The sequence below is a fragment of the Halichoerus grypus genome, chromosome 13 (assembly GCF_964656455.1).
Source record: "Halichoerus grypus chromosome 13, mHalGry1.hap1.1, whole genome shotgun sequence".
Lineage (NCBI taxonomy): Eukaryota > Metazoa > Chordata > Mammalia > Carnivora > Phocidae > Halichoerus > Halichoerus grypus.
In genome coordinates, this window is record NC_135724.1 from 87,606,406 (window position 1) to 87,628,112 (window position 21,707).

Consider the following 21,707-nt stretch of genomic DNA (forward strand, 5'->3'; position numbering starts at 1 on the left):
ATTTGGTGCTGTGTTGCACACACAAAGAATCCATGGGTCTTGGAACTACGGAATGAAAGTATGAGTGTCACCACTCACTAGGATGCCCACTTATCCACTTAGGGAATTATGTTTCCCTTCCGGACACCTTTAGGCTCTGTAGGTGTAGATGTTCTGGTTTCCAGAGTGGGCATGCTTTCACCAGAAAGCACATTAAAAGGCCTTTAAACTTAATGCTCTGGCTACCATCTTGTCACTTGGGTTCCTCATGCCTGTAGACCATCAGGCAAAGAAAAGAGTTATTATATTGACAGGACATCATTATGCTATACAAATGCTGCTATATAATAAGGGCAGATAGGAATATATTTGGCACTCAGGTGATCCATTAGGGCATATCTTGGTACTCCCATGCCCGGTTTTAACAATAAATGAGTAAGTACAGCAACCACAGCCTGCTAAGGTCATGGTTCCTAGAGTCTCACACCTCTTAAAGATGAGGGACTGGGTCATCCCACCAAGAAAGTCACTTAGACCAGTGAAGGTGCTAGCCAAACATGAGGGAAATCAAGAATGGTAAAGGAAGAAGATGTTGAGTATTACTATGCCCTTGGGACCAAATGCAGCAATGAGAGTTTTCATTTGTCCTATTAACCCTCCTCCTACAAATTTTCCTAGAAATTGTGACCAACCAGAATCCTGTAGAAGCTATACCTAAATGGAGTCAATTTAACATGAGAAACAGGTAGATCCCAGCATTATAAGGGGTGGATTGTAATGGATGTTGTTGGTGCCTCACTCAGACCTCATCTTCAACCTGCCATGAGAGTTGTTGATTGCTAAAGGTTCACAGTTGCCCCCTTCTCCAGAGAATGCCCTCCCATTGGGCTAGGAGGTTACATCCTGCCACCAGCCACTGACTGACCGATATGGGAGTAAAAAGGCCAGCCCCTTTGCCTCAAGATGGAATCAACTTCACACTGCAATCTGACCTCCAAAGTTCCTCACAGAATCAAAATGAAGCTGTCTAATCAGGACTACATCCTTGCTTGGCTCTTTTCTGCTGCCCTATCTGCTTCCCTCGCTCCCCTTCTTCTGAAGGCACTCCCTCCCTCAATAAATCACTTGTACAAAGTATTCCCTCTCAGGCTCTGCTCCAAGGAACCCAACTTAAGAAAAAATGTAAAGAAAAAACTGATGGAACTAAAAAAAGAAGCAGACAAAGCAATAATCATAGAGATTTTAACACGCCTCTCTCAATAACTATGGAATAAGCAGACAAAAATCTCAATAGGAATATGGAAGATTTGAAATCATGGTTAACACAGTTGACTGAACTGACATATAGAGAACACCATCCCCAACAACTGCAGAATACACATTCTTCTCAACTATGCTGGGACAATTACCAAAAGAGACCATTTGCTGGACCATAATGCAATACTCAACAAATTTCAAAGGACTAAAATTACACAGAATGTTCTCTGGTCACAGTGGAAATAAGGTAGAAGTCAATAACAGAAAGGTAACTAGAAAATGTTTGGTTTTAAGCAACATTTGGTTTTAAGCAATAATCCATAGATCAAAGAAATCATAATGGAAACTGGAAAATATTTTTGAAGTGAACAATAACATAATTACTATTTATCAATTCTGAAAGTAGTGCCATTATGCACAGTAAATTTTCTATCTGAAGTTCCCTAGATGCAAACAATATTCAACAGCATGAGACACAAAGTTCATATTGCCAGCTAACCATGACTGGTTGAAACTTCATTCACATCCACCATATTAATGCTAGCTGGTAAACCAACATCCAGATGAAATAATTTCCCCATGGGTGAAAGGAACAAAAATCCAAATCAAGAAAATTCTGAGGAACTGGTGTCCACGATGAGAGATTTTGCTGTTAGAGGGACTACTCTGGGCTTAACTCTTTTCTGACAACTAAGGCACAAATACATATGGTATAAGCTTGCAGGCAAACTTCCATATGGTATCTTTCCTAGATATTTCTTTCCAGAGCTCCGGAAGTAGTTGCTTAGAAATTTCTGCCCAGCAGGCCATGATAAATAAATATTTTATAGTCATTCTCTTGGTATGATAATTTTTCTCATATTAACTAGCTAATCAAAGAAAAACCTACTTGGAATTCAACTTCTATTAATTACCCCAAAGTCAGCACACATGAAAAAGTTAGTGTTTACTGCTACATTAAAAAATAAATGAGGGTGCACCTGGGTGGCTCAGTTTGTTAAGCATCTGACTCTTGGTTTTGGCTCAGGTCAAGATCTCAGGGTCATGAGATCAAGCCCCACATCAGGATCTGTGCTCAGCACAGAGTCTGCTTGAGAGGCTCTCCCTCTCCCTCTGTCCCACCCCTGCTCACACACATGCGCACTCTCTCTCTCTAAAATAAAATAAATAAAATCTTTAAAATAAGTAAAAAATAAATAAGTTTATATGATATTTCTGTAATTAATCAGAAAACATTAAAATAAAATAAATAAAATCTTTAAAATAAGTAAAAAATAAACAAGTTTATATGATATTTCTGTAATTAATCAGAAAACATTAATAACTTTATGGTGTTTTCAGTAAAAACAATGACCTCAGTATACAGCTATAACCCATAAACCTCCTGGCATTTATATTTCTAGCACAGCAAGATAATACTGTATTACCAGTTGATGTTGAATATTTTCATGACGTTGCTTAAGAAGTTCTTCTGTCCTCTGCAAGAGACCGAATTCAGCTTTAAATTCAGCTATTATTTGATGCTTCTTTTTGAAAACTGTACTCTTGCTTCGAAGTTTACTGACATATCGTTTGAACTATAAAAGAACACAGCATATAACCTCATGAGTAGAAAAGTCATTGCTAAACATATATAACCTCATTGTACTAGAAAAATTTTATTGTCTCCTGTCCAACATGGGTATCACAAGTACATAATAATTACTTAGTTTCATTAGAAAACTTGGAAAGACTAACTGCTTAATTAAAATATTTTGTGTAGATTTTAGTTTTTGGACCCATCTAAATATTGTAAATCCTTACATAAAAGCTATTTGTTTTGGGCCTTACCAATAAGGATTTAAAAAACTCAACCCTATAAAAGTAAAAAGGTTAAAAAGGAAGGAGGAGGAGAAGAAGAAGAAGAAAAAGTAGGAAACCCACTCTGGCTGTGATCTTATCATGATATCTCTTGCATATTGTCCTATTATGGTAGCACTGCATATACTGAGATTAATATAGCCAACCAGAATAGTTAACACTTGTAGCTACTATTTATCATTTAAGAAATGTACTCTGACCATATACACTAAGAAGCATCTGAGACATTGGGATGAAACTCATCCCAAACCTTAAAAAGCTAAGAATATTCCAACTTAGTGGGAGTTTACAGTTGCTTAATTCAGCTATTTACCTACTAATGATATAAAGTTATAACTACTCTAATGGAAAGACCCCACTATTAAGTAATACCAACTATAGTTTGGAAAAGCAAATGAAATGAATAGGAATTAAAGTAATTCATTTGATAAACAGTACTTACTAACTATTATGTACTAGGCACTATGCCAGACATGGAGAATAACACTCTAAACAAGATACTCAAAGTCCTGCCCTTACCAAGCTTAAGGAAATAGTGGCAAAAACAAACATTGAACTGAGGTTTACAACCATGGTGAACATTATGAAGAAGTGAAGCAGTCCTAAGAGTAAATAATAAAAGAGTTTAGCCTGGGTTGGGATGAAGGCAAGAAAAGTGGGTCTTGGGATTTAGGGGAGGTGGATTATGGCAAGCTTCTCAAAATAATTACATTTAAGCCAAGACTGAAGAAGTAAGAGTGTGTTGGAGGAAGGAGGAAGAGGCAAAGAAGAACATTCCAGGTAGAGGAAACAGAAGGTGTAAAGATCCTGGCTCATTAAAAGTATTGCTTGATATAAGAAGCAAATGCCAGAAGCAAATGTGAGAAATTTCTGGTATTTCTGAAACAGAACATAATACTTAAAAAAAAAAAAAAAAATCCTTCCTCGTATGTACCATTATACTAATAATTTTCAGATTTTTTTTACTATATAAAATAATTTTTCTTCCTACTCTATCCTTTTATTAACTACATTATAAAGAAAATTTCCAAGTAAGAATTTGGCCTGTTATATTTAAGCACATCACTTCAAAACAAGTTTCCATTTTACCTAATACAAGGTGATTCTTTTTTTTTGAAATTTTTATTTTATTTTTTTAAAGATTTTTAAAATTTATTTTAGTGACAGAAGTGTGAGCAGGGGGAGGATAAAAGAAGGAGGGAGAGAGAGAGAGAACCTCAAGCAGACTCTGTGCTGAGCATGGAGCCCAACATGGGGCTTGATCTCCTGACCCCAAAATCATGACCTGAGCCAAAATCGAGTCGGATGCTTAACCAACTGAGCCACCCAGGCGCCCCATTACTTTTATTATTTATAAAATTATTTATAACTCTTCTCAAGTTAGCCTTTAAAAGGATTGGGTATTAAAAAGGCTAAGATTCTCAAAGAATTACCTTGTAGGGGAGTCTGGGTGGCTCCACAGGTTAAGCATCCCAACTCCTGATTTCGACTTACCTCATGATCTTGGGGTCATGAGATCGTGCGCCATGACAGGCTCTGTGCCAGGAGTGGAGCCTGCTTAATATTCTCTCTCTCACTACCCCTCCCCCCTCTAAATAATAATAGTAATTAATGTATTACTGAAATTTTGGAAAACAGAAAAAGGAAAAATTCACTTGAAGCCACTATTCCAATGTAAGTTCTACTACCATGTTGCTATTTTTCCTCCTAATTTTTAAGGCTAAACATAAGGGCAATAATTCTAAATTGTAAGGTAGTTAAATAGGAAGCACAGCATTTCTAAAATTTAGGTGATTTTTTTCCTTATTTGGAAATCCAATCAATTTTCAAATTGATTGATTTTTCAGTACACAACAATAGTGAGATTAAAAATTCTTCACATAAAAATAACCATCTAATTCCTAGTTTAGACATCTTTTAAAACTTGACTTAAACTTTGAAAGAAATGAAGAACCCACTGTGTTTTAGAAGAAGGAAGTTCAAAATATTTTTCTCTCCATGATTAAGTTAGTTTTAATAGTAAGGAATCCAGCCCACACACAGCAAATTATCAATGGCTGGATTATAGGAATGGTTTAAAAATTTAAGTCATACCAATGTACCCAGAGTCCAATAACTTGCAATTTTTCCTTTTAAAGAATAAATGTGTAAGCCTGACATAACCACAGACTCAGAATCCCTAGAGTAACTATATGTTCTATTAAAAGTGTCCTGGGCAAAGTGCCCAAAATGAAATCAACCCTGTTCATCTGCTATCTTCTGTATTATCTAGGCCAATTTTTCCCTTCTTTATCATGCTGTGCTCCAGAATTATTTTTAAAAGCTAAAAGCTATAAATATTTTTGGTAGAAGAACAAACCCACCAATTACTCAATATGCTCTATGCTAATTGGTTATTATTTGACATTCACAGGACAAACTACCTAAGGGAAGGGTAGTCAGGGCCAGATTAATGACAGTTATGTACAATTAAGCAATAGGTGGCCATCAAAGCAGTCTAAGGGATCCACTACGCTGGATGAAATTAGAGGACAGAAAACACATTATCAATGTTTTTCCTCCATTGGAAGTTTCTTCTCACTATCATTTGGATTTTAGGTTATTTCTGAATTTTCAAGTTGTTACAAAAAACCATGATGAATATATTGAAGCTAAAACTTCAGAAACATTCTTAACAATTTCTATAGGACATACTTCCAGAAATGGTCAGAAGGAAATAAGGTTTTGATGTATTTTGTCAAAATGCCCTTCAAAGGCTATTTATAGTGCCTTTAATAATTGTCAACTTGATAATTAAAATAGTATTTTACTTTTTATTTGAATTTCTTTATTAAGGAAATTCATTTTTGTCATGTTCATTATTCATCTGGGGGAATTTTTTTTAATGATTTGCCTGTCTTTGGCCCATTTTTTTATTGGAGCTTTTAATTTTTCCTGTGGATCTGTAACAGTGATTCTCAAACTTTTTGGTCTCAGGAAAGCTTTATGTATTTTTAAAATTATTAAAGCTCTCAAAGGGATTTTGTTTATGTAGACTGCTGCTGTGGCAAACTTGAGGGAAAAGAACACAATTTCAATTAATGGACCCCTTACTTCATAACATATAAAAATCAGTTCCAACTGGATTACAGACTTAAATGTGAAAGATAAACATCTTTTAGGATATAAGAAAATATCACCATACCTTTGAGATAGGAAAGGATTTATTAAACAAGACGCAAAAAGCACAAACTGAAAATAGATGATCAATAAACTTAACTTGGCTAAAATCAAGAACTTTTGTTCATCAAAATATATATTAAGAGATTAGGAATATAAATCACAAATTGGGAGAGCATATTTGTAACACATTAAACCAACAAAGGATTTGTATCCAACATATATAAATTAAACCTATAAATCAATAAATGAAAGACAAATAATCCAACAGAAAAATGGATAAAATACTTGAATAGTCACTTTGCAGAAGAGAAATCCAAGATGACCAATAAACATATTAAAAGATGCTCAACTTCATTAGTAACCAGTAATACAAACTAAAACCACAGTAAGATACTATTTTAACATCCACCCAATTAGCAAAAAGAAGTCCTTCAATACTAAGTGTTGGTGAAGATATGGAAGAAGTGGAATACCTGTATACCACAGGAAATGGAGGATTTATAATTTAGAACAACAGTTTGGAAAACACTTCATATCTACTTCAGTTGACACTGTGTTCAGCCTATGCCCCACCAACTCCACTCCAATAAATAGCAGGGCTTCTCAAACTTACCTATGGTGATGGAGCAGTTTTAAAAATTTCTAATCATTTGTAGAACTTAAATAAAACAATAAAAATATTTAGGAAACATCACGTCACTATAAATGTTTCTAAATGCTTCTGTTCAACTTATATGGTCATGGATTAGTAACTAACAGTTTATGGGCTAAAACAGGACTTCAGACAACTCTTTGAATAGAACTGCTCCAGAGCAGAGCTTCGTAAATGCAGTATGCTCCAGTGTACTCATGTGGCACAAATATTAAGTGTATGCCAAGATATTAATCCACTAAGACTTTGCAGCAGTTGGGCAAGATACTATAAAGAACTCCCAAGCCAGTCACCCTCAGCTATACGCAGCCTTGTCCTTTTACCTCAGTATGCTAAACAATGATCAATTTTTTTTAAGTGTCATATTGTGAAAAAAGTTAAACACTGCTCTGGAGAAATTCTGTTCATAGTCACATACATAAGAACGTTGACAGAAACACTGCAATAGCAAAAAACTGGAAAACAAGCCACAACAAATTGTTGTATATTCAACTACATATATACAGTGAAAGTAAACAATTTTAAGTTCAAGAAATAATGTACAGCAAAACAAGCAAGTTACAGAATATACAGAGTATGCTTCCATTAGTATTGCTTAGGAAAACTAAACAATACAGTTCAGGGACACAAATGTGTGGTCAAACAGCAAATAAGAGCCAGAAAATGACAAATACCTAACTTGAGATGGTGGTTACCTCTTAGAGGGGTGGAAATCAAATAGGATAAAGGAGAGGCACACAGAGAACCTCAAAGGTTCTTTTTTTAAGCTGAGTGCTAAGTATATGTTCATGATCTCATTGTTCTTTACTCTTCACATATGATACACGCACACACACATATAAACACATTGTCACCTACCTTTACTTAACACATTTTAAAAAATAAACCATTTTGAAAAGTAAATAAACATTAAAGAATCAATATAGAAGGTCCCAAATCTAACCAATGAGTTCCAGAAGAAGAGAATTAAAAAAAAATTTTTTTTTTATTTATTTATTTGACAGAGAGAAAAAGAGTGCAAAAGCAGGGGGAGCAGCAGGCAGAGGGAGAGGGAGAAGTAAGCTCCCCGCTGAGCAGAGAGCAAGACTCAGAGCTCGATCCCAGGACCCTGGGATCATGACCTGAACTGAAGGCAGATGCCTAACCGACTGAGCCACCCAGGCACTCCCAGAATTTTTTTTAAAGAGTAGAAATAATACAAGAAAATCTCCCAGAACTGAAGGATATAAAATAAGATTCTAAATTGAAAGGCCCAATAGAATTCCCAGCTCAATGAAAGAAGAAAAGATTATTTAAGCCCATAACCTTAAAAATTTAGAAAATCAGAGGTAAAGAGAAAATCCCAAAAGTTTCAAGAAGAGGTAAAATAACAAGAATAGTAACAATAAAAGGTCATATCAAAGGAATGGGAATTAAAACAGCCTCAGACAGCAACACTGAACACTAGAAGACAACAGAACAATGTCTTCAAAATTCTCAGGGAAAAAGATTTTCAACCAGAATTCACCATTCCATCAAACTATCAATCATGTATGGAATGGAGTAAAGACAAGATGGAATAAAGACAGATGGAATAAAGACAGTTTCATACAAGCAAGATTCTCAAAAATGTACCTTCCAAGTCCCTCTTTTTCAGGAACATTCTCTATTACAACAAGGAAATAAACCAAGAAAGAGAAGACTTGGGATGTGGAAAGCAGGGGATCCAAAACAGGAGAATGGTTAAAGAATTTCCAGGATGATGACTACGAAGCCCCAGATTACAGTTTACAGCAAGCCTATGGTTCACAGCAAGTCTAGATATAAATCTTCTGACTGGAACAGAAGAATGAGAGGGACTCCAAAAAGAATACACCTAAGGTTTACAAAATATAATTAATAGATTACTGTGTATGAACATATGCCATATTAAGATCAATTGTACAGTTCTATCAGAAGGTCTGGAGCTGAGTGGGTGATAGGTACATGAAAAAACTAACCAAACAAAAACAAAAAAAATAGGTCAGTATTAATTTTTTTTTAAGTGTACAAGTGTACAAGACTACAAGGATATGTAATCATAGTATACTACGTGGCTCAGCTGTAAACTGTGTTTCTACAATTATCATAATGAGGGCGCCTGGGTGGCTCAGTCGTTAAGTGTCTGCCTTCAGCTCAGGTCAAGATTCCAGGGTCCTGGGATCGAGCCCCGCATCAGGCTCCCTGCTCCTCAGGAAGCCTGCTTCTCCCTCTCCCACTCCCCCTGCTTGTGTTCCCTCTCTCGCTGTGTCTCTCTCTGTCAAATAAATAAATAAAATCTTTAAAAAAAAATTATCATAGGGAGGCTCTAATGAATGGAAGGATGGGGTATGGGGGTAGACAGGGAATGAGAAGTGTAGGCTAAATCCTCATCTCCTATGGTAGTATATCCAAAATGGAAAAAAAATTTTAAGTTTCAGCACAAACATGCTATTTAGAAATGTAGAAGTAAATACTACAAGAAACAACCAAAGGCATTAAGAGAGATTGCCTCAGGGAAGCATGACTTGGGAATGTGAAAGGGGATCATTATTTTCATTATAAGCTTTGTAGTACTATTTTAAACTACATATTTGTATCAAATATGTATCTAAAAAAAGTATAATTAAATTAAAAGTACAACCCACCTCAAAGAAAGCCCATCACCAACGAAAACCTAACAGCTGACAGATTTTATTTTGAATAGACTTTGAGTATTAAAAATTAAATTCACTCATAATTCCATGTTGTAACAATTTATATGAGCAAAAAGTCACAAATAATTTCATTTAGGACTTAATCATTAAGGTCCTAGGAGCAGTACAACAAGGTCACAGAAGCAGTTCAGAGAGGTGTTAAGATCATAGGCTTTGGAGTCAGAGAAATGTAATTTCAAATCCTGGCTCCACCACTTAAAGTGACCTTAGGCAATTACTGTTTTGTCTTTATATATCAATTCAATTGAAATAAAAAAAAAGGAGGTAACAATACTTATCTCAGAGTGATATGAAAATGTATGTAAGGCAATTAGCACAATGCCTAGTGTAGCATTCAATAAATAGGAGCTAACATTGTTATAATTAATTATGCCACAATGGTTTAATAAAGCAAATTCTTGACCTAAACATCTGCAATTATTAATAACCATAATTGTCACCATATGGTAGCCAATTCTTGAAAATACTTTATTACCGTGTAAAGGGTTTTTAGAACCTCTGAGGATCAAAACATACAATGTTACCATTATAAAATGAATGATTATTTGTCTAAAATAAAACAAGGTAGTTTTTAAATAAAATCTATAAAATATACCAAAATTCTATAAAAATTGAATAATGGATAATGATTAATAATGTCTGTCACTCTGTTTGAATATAGTTAAGGAGTACCTAGAAAATAAGAGATGATAACTGTTTCTTCTAAATAGTAAAGAAATAAAGAAACGTCAAGTAATTAAGCAGAAAAGTAAAAATCTAGGTGTGATGGATGCTCTTTAGAACTAAAATAGAATAATTAGTGCACCTGGGTGACTCAGTTGGTTAAGCGACTGCCTTCAGCTCAGGTCCTGGAGTCCTGGGATTGAGTCCCACATCGGGCTCCCGGCTCAGCGGGGAGCCTGCTTCTCCCTCTGATCCTCTCCCCTCTCATGCTGTTTCTCTCTCTCTCTCATATAAATAAATTTTTTAAAAAATCTTAAAAAATAGATTACTACTGCAAGCAATGACAAATCTATATACTCTCAGTACAACTATGTAAAAATTTTGAATATATATATATATTTATAAGCCAAGATTGGGAGAGAATTAAGAAATAAAAATAGCTGTTGTATTGGGCGGATAGAGTTATGAGTGAATTTTTTGGGATTTATTTTTTAAATACTTAATTTAAAAATATTTTTAAAATAATCTTTAAAGGAACTCTGGCATAGGAGATAAGCAACAGATTCTTGGAACATTAAGGAAAAGCTTTCTATAGTTCACTATAGCAGGTTAATAAAGCAAATTTGTCATTAAAGTGAACTAGAAAGCTCGCCACTGTGCAGGAAGGTCCATTATAGCAGCTATTACTAATCATTTGGACTAATATACATTTGTTACCTAAATTTGTCACTTATGAAGAACAGCCATCATTTTAAATGCTGAGATCAATAAGATTAAAGCTTTATAGAGCTAGCTTCTAGCTTTAGGACTAATTTTACAGATTCCTTTGTGATCAAAATGGAATTTGCCAGATGTTATTTCTCTTTTTACCATTTAATATGTCTTAGAACCTTTAATAGTAATGATCAAAATCTGGGCTAGCTTTTTAAATGGACAAAGCAGCTTATTTCCTTAAGTATATAACCATTTACAAATGCTTTTCAAGCTTATCTGGAACTCAAAAGCATTATTAGATTCCAGGTATCAATCTGGATATTTATGCAGAAAGAAGCATCTCTCTGCTCCTGCTGCAAATTTTCTACCTCAGTATCTGGCATGAAAACTATTTTCACAGTAATTAGCTGTGAGGACCTTACAAGACAACCATATAATAAATACTTCATATTGTCAAGAACCACAAAAATCTATTTTTTTGAAAAAGCACTATTTCCCTTTTACAGAAAAGGAAACCTATAGAGAAATTAATACAACTCACCAAATTTCAGCAAGTTGGAAAAACTGGACTAGAATGAGTACTTTTGTCCTCAAATCCTGTTAGTCCAATATGCATGCTATTTTCCATTTCTTAATTAAATCACATCTTTGTCAGTTACTTCATCAAATGATTTTTAAGCATGGAAAACTACAGAAAAAGGCCCAAGAGAGTTAGGTGTCACATGAGGTAACACCAACTGTTCAAGAGTAGCATGAATATGACCAATGATCACGAATTTTTCACCCATTTGTCAGTGTCTTCTATTTTGTCCAAATTCAGACTTGTAGAAAACCCGAAGAGACTGTCTTTTCATGTTATGCTGAATAAATCATTTGGACTCCCTGAAGTCTGGTCTCAGATATTTGTTTTAAGGCAAGAAAAAGTTTCAAAGCAATCTTTGTTTTCTGTTAAAATGATAGTCTTCAAATCACCCATCATAACTAGTGCCAACACAGACACACATACAAATACAATTCTAAACTTTTGCAACCTGTTAGTATTAGGTTTTTAGCTTTAAATTAGAAAATTTGGGGGCACCTGGGTGGCTCAGTCGGTTAAGTGTCTGACTCTTGATTTCGGCTCAGGTCATGATCTTAGGGTCCTGGGATCACCCCCCCCCCCCACTGGGCTCCACACTCAGCGTGGAGTCTGCTTGAGATTCTCTCTCCCTCTGCCCCTCCCCCCTGTGCTCACTTGCAATCTCTCTCAAATAAATAAATAGATCTTAAAAAAAAAATTAAAAAATTAATTAGAAAGCATAAGCAATGTAATTAGCTATAAATGGTAGTGGATAGTTAATTGCTAATTCTTTTGAGAGAGTATATATACCAGCATATATATTGCTTATTATATGTCTTATTATATGTCTTAAATGAAACTTGCGTATTATATGCTTATCATATGTCTTAAATGAGACTTAAATGAAACTTGTGGCAAAGGAACATCCATCTGTGAAACACAGTTAATCATACCATCAAGGTCTCTATGCTTCTATTATAAATCAAATCACCACCACACAGCTGTTACTATATTAAACATAATGGATTTTTCAACTGCTGTCCAAGTAGTTAACTCTCAAAACATTTTGCTATGAAAAGTTTTCAAATTTTGGGTTGCAACTGTGGCTAGCTAGACTGCATGCATAATACACTACTTCTATTACAGTGAATTGAGCCAGACTTATTTGATTTTGTTTTGTTCTATCTCTTGGGAAATTTTAGGGGCCTCGGGTCCTGCTATGAACTCTAAAGAGTGTAATGTGACTTGAAAGGTTCTAAAAATATCACAGGTTTGCCTGGGCTCACTTAGAAGGGTGGATGATTCAATTACAAGTGTCAAAATTTGATTCCTAATTTTTCGGGATCTGACAGCTGCAGCAAACCTTGCCAGGATTCCCTTATCTTCACTGTGCTTCTCTTTGAAGTATTTAAAGAAGATTTCATAATCTTTGCAATTTAGCTCTAGGATTTCTATCGGTAGCTGTAGAATGAATTGGTGGGATCTTTCTAAAACTTCTTATAAACATTATTTGACCAAGCACATTTTTAAAGCAGTCATAACTGCAAAACAGGTGAGCTTCTTGTAATGGTTAGGGAACAAAACATAATGGACTCTATACTCATACAGCATTAACCAGGAGTGACCTTTCAATGCATGAAGTGCCAACAGAACCTTAACCAGAGGTTCATTTGTTACTATAAAAAAGTTCAGACCCTGGGGCGCCTGGGTGGCTCAGTCAGTTGAGTGACTGATTTTGGTTTCAGATCAGGTCGTGATCTCATGGGTGATGGGATCGAGCCCCGCATCCGGCTCTACCCTCGGCAGGGAGTCTGCTTGAGATTTTCTCCCTCTGCCCCTCCCCTGGGCCCTCTAAAATAAATAAATAAATAAATCTTAAAAAAAAAAGTTCAGAACCAAAAGGCATGCATTCATTTGAATGACAACTCTAGGAAGGGTACCAGCATTGCATCATCAGGGCTGATTTTTTTGTTTGCTTTTTCAAATAGTTAAAGGAGAGATTCAGAGATATCAAAATGACTAAGATGGGAAAGATCAGTAGCTATGTGGGACTTACTACAAGAGGCACAGACTCTCTTCTTTGCTCTTCCATTAAGAGAGATAGTCATCCCACTCAGATTGCCACCTATGAAATAGCAAAATTTGTACTTACCAAAGAATTAACGGAGGCTAACAGTTTAAGTGGCAAATTTAGGTTTGTGGTTAGGTATCTAAAAATAACTTTATCTGGGATGCCTGGGTGGCTCAGTCTGTTAAGCGTCTGCCTTCAGCTCAGGTCATGATCCCAGGGTCCTAGGATTGAGTCCCAAATCGGGCTCCTTGCTCAGTGGGGAGCCTGCTTTTCCCACTGCCTGCCACACACACACTCTCTCTCTCTCCCTCTCTCTCTCTAACAAATAAATAAAAGCTTTAAAAAAATAAAAAAATAAAAAAACTTTGTACAATGAAATATACAACTACGGTTAAGACAAAGAGTTAATATAAGTAATTTTTCCTATCAACTGAAGCCTACAAAGAAGTGCCAAGACATTTTTAATATTATCACTTTTCTGATGAAAAACATACATATATCTAGATTACATTATATACTTTCAGATTTCCACGCATTTACTAAGTGCCTGTTACATGCCAGGTATTAAGTAAATGATGGTGAACAAGAGATAAGCCCCTGCCACCGTGGAGCTTACTGCTTTCTTAGGGGAAGCAGAAACTGAACAAGTGTTCTTAAGTGTGTTGTATGTTACAACACACAGGAACAGAGTACTATGGGAGTACATTTCAGGGTCATGGAGTATGAGCTGGGGAAAAATAACAGGGGTACTATTCTGGAAGACATGCTCCTTAATTAAGTTTATTACATTACCTTAAAAACATCATATTGACTACAGCAATCTTTTATAACAACTCAGAGTCAAATGTATGACCATTAACTTATACTTTGCTATAATACTGTTTTTATGTCCCTTCTTACACTGAATCTTGCATAAAGTTAGATAATTCTATGCAAACATTTTAAAAGCACTCCAAATTAAGGAAAACTAAGGTCACTTATTTTAATACTTAAAATCCTGTCCAAATAATTCAAGTTATCATAACTTAGAATAACTGCAATAATTTGCATTTAGAAAGTCCTAAGAGAAAACCACGTGAGGATTCTAACTTAGGAGGGGAATTTTTGGGTCATATGGTAATTCTGTGTTTGGCTTTTGAAGAATTGTCATACTGTTTTCCACAGCAGGTACACCACTTTATAGACAAGGAAACTGAGGCACAGAGGAGTTCGGTAACACGTTGAGGCTGAAAAGCTGATAGGTGGCAGAGCAGAGATCTGCACACAGGTGTTCTGCCTCCAGAGCTGATTCTTTTAACCTCCACAGAATTCTCTTAACCTCCTCATTTACTAATATGGAAAAATCTCCAAAACATTTTATTAAAAGCAAGTTGTACAATACACACAGTATAAAACCATTTATATTTTTAAAAACCCATAAAACAGTATTATCTATGACTATCTTTAAAGAAAGGGCTGAAAGGATACACAAAACTGGAAGCAGGGGTTTCTCTCTGGTAAAGGGACTGAGGGACTCGGATTGGGGGTGGGAGGTAGTCAAGGAAGACTTTGACTTTATGTGTGTTGTTTGATTTTCACACCACAAGAACACATTCAGGTATTACTTGTATAATCATATTTTTTAAGATTAAAAAAAATCCAAAACATTGATCCAGTCCAATCTTTTTTTCTACTAAATGCACACATTACTTCTAAAATGTCCCTCATCCAGCTTCTGTCATAATATTTTATTTATTTATTTATTTATTTATTTATTTATTTATTTTTAAAGATTTTATTTATTTCTTTGACAGAGACAGAGACAGTGAGAGCAGGAACACAAGCAGGGAAAGTGGGAGGGGGAGAAGCAGGCTTCCCGCTGAGCAGGGAGCCCTATGTGGGACTCGATCCCAGGACCCTGGGATCATGACCTGAGCCGAAGGCAGCCGCTTAATGACTGAGCCACCCAGGCGCCCTGTCATAATATTTTAAATGGTGGAGCACTCTACTTCACCAAAGCAGCCTGCCTAACTACTGAAGAAAGCTTAAGTTGTAGAAATTTTCCCTTATAGCCAATCAAGTATTTCTTTCTCACCATTGGTCCTAATTCTGCCTTCTGTCAAACAAATAAGAATACTAATCCATCTGTGTCAGGGGTCCCCAAGACCATCCCCAGGTTCAATGATTTGCTAGGAGGACTCACAGAACTCAGCATATAGTCATACTCTTGGCAATGCTTTATTACAATGAAAATATAAAAGCAAAACCAGCAAAGGGAAAAGGAACATGGGGTGAAATCCAGAGGAAACCAGGGGCAAGCTTCCAAGAGTCTTCTCCCTTAATTCCTCCAGCAATGAGTTATAACAATATGTGTGAAATGCTGCCAACAAGGTAAGTTCATTAGAGACTCAGCACGCAGGCATTTGGTCTGGTCACGGAGGCATACTCTCTGTCTAGCCCTTACCAAAAGTTCAGGCTCTGAGAAGGAAAGCAGGTGTTCAAAATAAACCACATTCTTTGTATATACAGTTTAGGCACAGTGAGCAATTCTTGTCAGGGAGTGGAGGGAATCTTTCTAAATTCCAAGTTCCTAGATGCCAGCCAAGGGCCAATCTTGCAAATAAGATTTTCTAAGAATAGCAGTTTCAGGCCTGCTATGTTAACTCTTTTTATGCACACCATCCTTTCTTATCCTTTTGAAATTTAAGTGTAATTCTATTATGCCTTTTTTTTGTTCTCAGTTAATACCTAATCAATTCTTTCTATGAAAATTGCCAGACTTTTCATCCATTTTGGTTACCTTCATCTGGACTCTGCCTTGACTATGTCCTTCTTAAAACATATGCCAAAAATGTAAAACAGTATTCCAGGCATAATTTCACCATAAATAGGATATTACATTTTTATTAATAGAGTATAATAATTTGTTTTCTAATGCTGCATTACTCATGGGTGGTATGTTGAGATGGTAGACAAAACTCAAATTCTACAACACTGTATTCATAATCCTATTAATGGCATTTTGTTTGTTTTACCACAAAGCTCCTGCCTCCCAAAATGACTTTGAACCCTAATTCTATCATCTCTCTCAGGCTGACTATTCCTTCTAGCTTCCTGTCATGTGAAAATTACTAAGGGTTCTGGAGGGAGACCACCTCAATTCAAATCATGGTACTACTACTTACTAGCCATGTGATCTTGGGTAAGTTATCACATATCCTCCGTGTGCCTTAGTTCCCGTATCTGTAAAAACTAGGAATAATGATCATAACTATCTCTTAGAGTTGTTCAATGAAATAAATGAGATAATGTATATAATAAGCCTAGGATGATGTCTGGCACATTGTAACTGCATAATAAACATTAACTATTAATTAATCTAAATTATTGATAAGAATAATAAACAGGTTGGTATCAAGGACAAAGCTCCATGGCATTTTTGGGTAACTGCTTTCAGAGATGACAGCATTCAAAATTCTTTGAGAATATCAATTCAACTAGATTTATACTTGTTTTTTTTTAATTAATTAATTAATTAATTAATTTGACACAGAGAGAGAGCGAGCACAAGCAGGGGGAGCAGCAGAGGGAAAGGGAGAAGCAGGCTCCCCCCTGAGCAGGGAGCCCAATGTGGGGCTCAATCCTGGGCTCAGTCCCAGGACCCTGAGATCATGACCTGAGCCGAAGGCAGTCGCTTAACTGACCGAGCCACCCAGGCATCCCTATACTTAGTTATTACATACTAAAATCCAATATAAAAAACATCAAGATATAAAAAAACAGACATTCATTATCATCAATTTTTAGTTATGTTAAGAGACTATAGTGTCTAAATTTAACCTTCTTATCACCTACCAAATACTGGTGTGAAGAGAAAGAAATCAAGATAGACTAGACTGATAAGAAAATCTCTACCACTGAGAAGATAATTTCAACAGTTCAAGAAATTCCTACCCATGTCAGAAGTCTGGCACAATAAGAGATAAACACATTCCTGTGCCTACTGCCATAATTAAGCAAGGCAATACAATGAAAATAAAATATTCAAGTGATAACCAAAGTACAATGAAAAAGAGGAGCATTTTTAGACACTTCATCTTTTATTAATAAGAAACATCCAGGAAATACTAATGAAAAAGTCTAATGAAGAACAAATGCCTGTAGCACTTGTCATCTGCAAACAGAAGAGCTAAATTCTCAGACGAAATGTAACATCTGGAATATTAACTTTAACAGCAGTAGGAAGCATCAAAATGCATACTTCAATACTGAACTTTAAAAACTGCTAGCTGACCTCTAAAAAGAAAATGACAAAGGAATATAAATTACTAAATGTGTAGTATTAACACAGTCACATTCCTAAATTTTTCCAAGAAAAGATTTATCAACCAACCACATAGGGATAATCAAGGAACGAAGGTTTACAATCCAAACAAATGGCTGTCGTAGTTTCTAGCAAGCTAACAGTGTGCTCGCTTCGGCAGCACATATTCTAGCAAGCTAACAGTTAGTGACTGTCAGACCTGAGTTCAAATCCTTACTCTGCAACTCACTAACTGTGACTTTAGGCAAGTTACTTAAATTTCTCTAAGCCTATTTCCCCAATCACAAAATGGAGATAATATTTACCTCACAGGTTTTTTTGAGAGGATGAATTAGGATATATTGCATGTGTGTTTTATTGTGGTTAAACACACATAGTATAAAATTTGTCCTTTTAACCATTTTTAAGTATACAGCTCTGTGGCATTAAGTATATTCACATCATTGTGCAACCGTCATCAAGGATATGTTTTTAAAGATTGAGCACACAGTAACTGCTCAGTGAATAGCAGCCAAAATGACTATCATTAGTGTTATCCCATTCTGAGTCTGTGTAAATTATGTATCCATAAACAAAAACTATTTCGTATTTATTTCTACTGAATTGCACCCAGTTTAGGAAATACTAATTTCAAGTTTTAAGCTGTAAACTATATTCTTAGCTTTCAAATTCTTCATTCAAATGACTGACAAAAATATAAAAATATCAAGAGCTTAACACTGAGCACTCAGCATGTGCTCGTGCTATTCTAAGCACTTTTCAGGTATTAACTCAATCTGTACAATTATAATTCTAGGAGGTATACAGTGATAACAGTCACATTCTACAGCTGAGCACAAAGAGGTTACGGAAGCTGCCCAAGGTTACCCATCTGGTAAGATGAAAAAGCCAGGAGATGCACTCAAACAACCAAATTCTAGAGCCCATGCCCTTAACCACTCCACTATACTGTCTTTCACACATGTAGTAACATGAGGCCCATAGGAATGATGACTTCCAGATGCCACATGTTATATGTTGACTGAGACTTCCAGTTTCTTGGAAGCTTTGACATCCATTATTTCGTGTGTTCTTCATAATGACAGTGAAGAGCAATCACTCCCATTTTATAGATGGAGAAGTGATTTGCTCAAGGTCAATAGGAATATGTGAGAAAGACCTGGATCCCAGATTGGCCACTTATTACATATAAGGGCATCTATATCTCCCTGAGCTTCACTCAATTGTAAAATGGAAATAACAATAACAAGAATATAAGAAGTAAAGAAGTGTGTGTTTGCAAGGCATCTAGCACAGAGCCTTGTATAAAAAGTGCTCAATTAATGTTAGGCCCCCCTTCCTCATTCTCCTATTTGTGACTCCTGGTATAGTTATTCTTTCTAAATGCCATGCTACTACTCGATACCCTCTCACCAACTGTGTTAACAGATGGTTGGCAAAAAACATCATTTTTTGGTGATTACCATGTGATACCAAATGAAACCTCACTGAAGTCCAGCTATATTATATAATTTTAAGTATAACAAACTTCCTCCCTTTTGTCCATATGGTCTATCACTTTATCAAAGTAGAAAATAAAACTGGTCTACCAAGATTTGTTCTTTACAAAATTATGCTTAATGTTCCCCAATACCTTCTGTTCTTTTAAGTAACTGCCAAATGATTTACTTGATTTGTTCTAGTTTCTGACCAGATATTGTTTAAAAATTAAGTTGACCTTATCATTTCCAAAGTTATCTTTTTTCCCCTTTAAAAAAGTATGCTTTTTCTGTCATCAGACACTTCTCCTATTCACTATAATTTATCAAAAATAAAACTTAATAGGTTGGCACCATGTTCTTTCCCCCTCACATCTGCATAGAAGGAATATCTAATGCTGAATTTATAAATTCATTGCACTATTCATGCCAAATGTGACCACGGCAATTAGTATTTCTCGTCAATTGGGCAGCATTTTCTTAAGACAAAAATGGTAGGAGGTAGCATGGTCTCTCATAAAACAAAATTACTGCATAATTAACTCCCCCGCCCCCCCACTGGATTGCAAGGATGTCACAAAGCACACCCTGTTAGCTTCCAAGTAACATTTAAAATATTCCCATCTCTTAAAGCAATCTGGAAGTGGATGTTAAAAGCCAAAGGAATTTTTCAGTCACATGCTGACTGCTGAAATCTACTACCTTCCAGAAGGCTAACAGCATACTGGGAGGCTACAATCGGAAACACCACAGAGAAAAGTGATACCGTGGGAACAACTCACTTGTGTTTGGCACAGTGAAGGTTCACTGCCAATTTGTAACAGTATGAATTTGGTAACAAATATGAATTTGAATACAAAGCCAAAAATGAAGTTTGGATGTGAGCAGCTTTTCGAAGTAGTTTTTGCTGAGGCCTAGTAGCTAAGTAGCTAATATAAAATAATGAGCTATAAGAAGTGGCAAAGTACAGGCAATGATTGGGAATTAAAATATCACCTATCACTTGATTTGCTTTAAAAAAAAAAAGCGCTGTACTAAAGACAAGATATTTTGCTTCATTTATTCATTCTTTCTTTAGCTAATTTTATGAAAATGAGATGGGGTGTTATATTTTTGGTGCTTAAGTTTAGCCATATATACAATTGACAATATTACTTGTCCTACTAATCTCACAAGTCTGACAGAAGGATAAATGAAATAATAGCTGTTAAAACATTGTTCAAAAATTTAAGTATACAGCAACACAAGATAGAGTTGTATTTTTAAAATTTACAAGCATCTACAATGAAATCATTTAAATGGTGCCAGTTCCAGTGGCTAAATACACATTACTGACAGAGTAACTTAGTGATACTATTTTCTCATCCCTTTCTGGGATGACATTTATCAATGAATATGAATTTTTGTCTTATCTGTTAGTTCCTACTCATTTTGCCTTACTTTTATAACTTAATATTTATAATTAATAAAACCAATATAGATTTGCTTAATTAAAAAGTAAAAATTTGGAACATTATCTCATAAAATTACTAAGATCTATGTCATTAAAAGCAAGAATATCTTAATATTATTGCAAAGACTTTTCAGTTTTAAATAAATAGGTTTTATAAAATAAAATTAACTTTCCATTACTGATATTCAAACCAAAAAAGTAAAAAACATGAATGTTTTCAAACAAAAACAATATTCATATCCTTGTCCCATTAGACACCTTAACTTACTTCATCTCCCTTCAAAACTTCGGTGCCATCAAATTCACGGGTCTGATTTGTCTTCACTGACACCTCTCTCTCTAGGTTGGCTAACTTCTCCTTTGCTTCCTGAAGTTCCTCAGCTTTGGCTTCTTTTTTACGAGAAATGATGGATGCCTAATTGAGCATTAAATATGAATGTAAAATTAGACACACAATCAACTTTCTCTTATCTTGTGAAATTACCAATTTTTTAGATTTTACCAAGAGAAATTTTCAATATCAGGTTGGCTTCTCCTAACCAATACCCTTTGCCCTACTACCTATCATCACCAGTTGTCTGTTTAATATGAGTATGCAATGTATACTAAATATCAACCCCAAAACATTTGGAAGACAAAAGCCCTGAAAATATAGGCTATATCAGCAGAGAAACAAAATACAGTAGTAATAAAAATATTAAAATATTGTCAAGTAACACTCAAACGTTAATGAAGATGCTTTCTAGGTAAGTAAATAGAAGCTCTCCTTAAGTCTTTTATTTTTCTGCATGGTAGGTTTCCTTTCACTGAAAGAAAACAATTATGTCTTACTCTCAAAACTA

The 21,707-nt window shown here is 35.3% G+C and overlaps 1 protein-coding gene across 8 annotated transcripts in view; it reads right to left on the reverse strand.

The window, feature by feature from the left end:
• Positions 1-21,707, reverse strand: part of IFT81 (intraflagellar transport 81) — a 181,983-nt gene that overhangs the window by 32,060 nt on the left and 128,216 nt on the right. For 7 of the 8 annotated variants that reach the window (XM_078061006.1, XM_078061007.1, XM_078061009.1 and 4 more), the window contains 2 exons: positions 21,134-21,280; positions 2,664-2,813 (listed from right to left, as the gene is read on the reverse strand). In XM_078061006.1, the coding sequence (XP_077917132.1) occupies positions 2,664-2,813; positions 21,134-21,280 (297 nt within the window). The remainder of the gene's footprint in view (positions 1-2,663; positions 2,814-21,133; positions 21,281-21,707) is intronic. The other variant, XM_078061010.1, reaches the window with a different exon arrangement.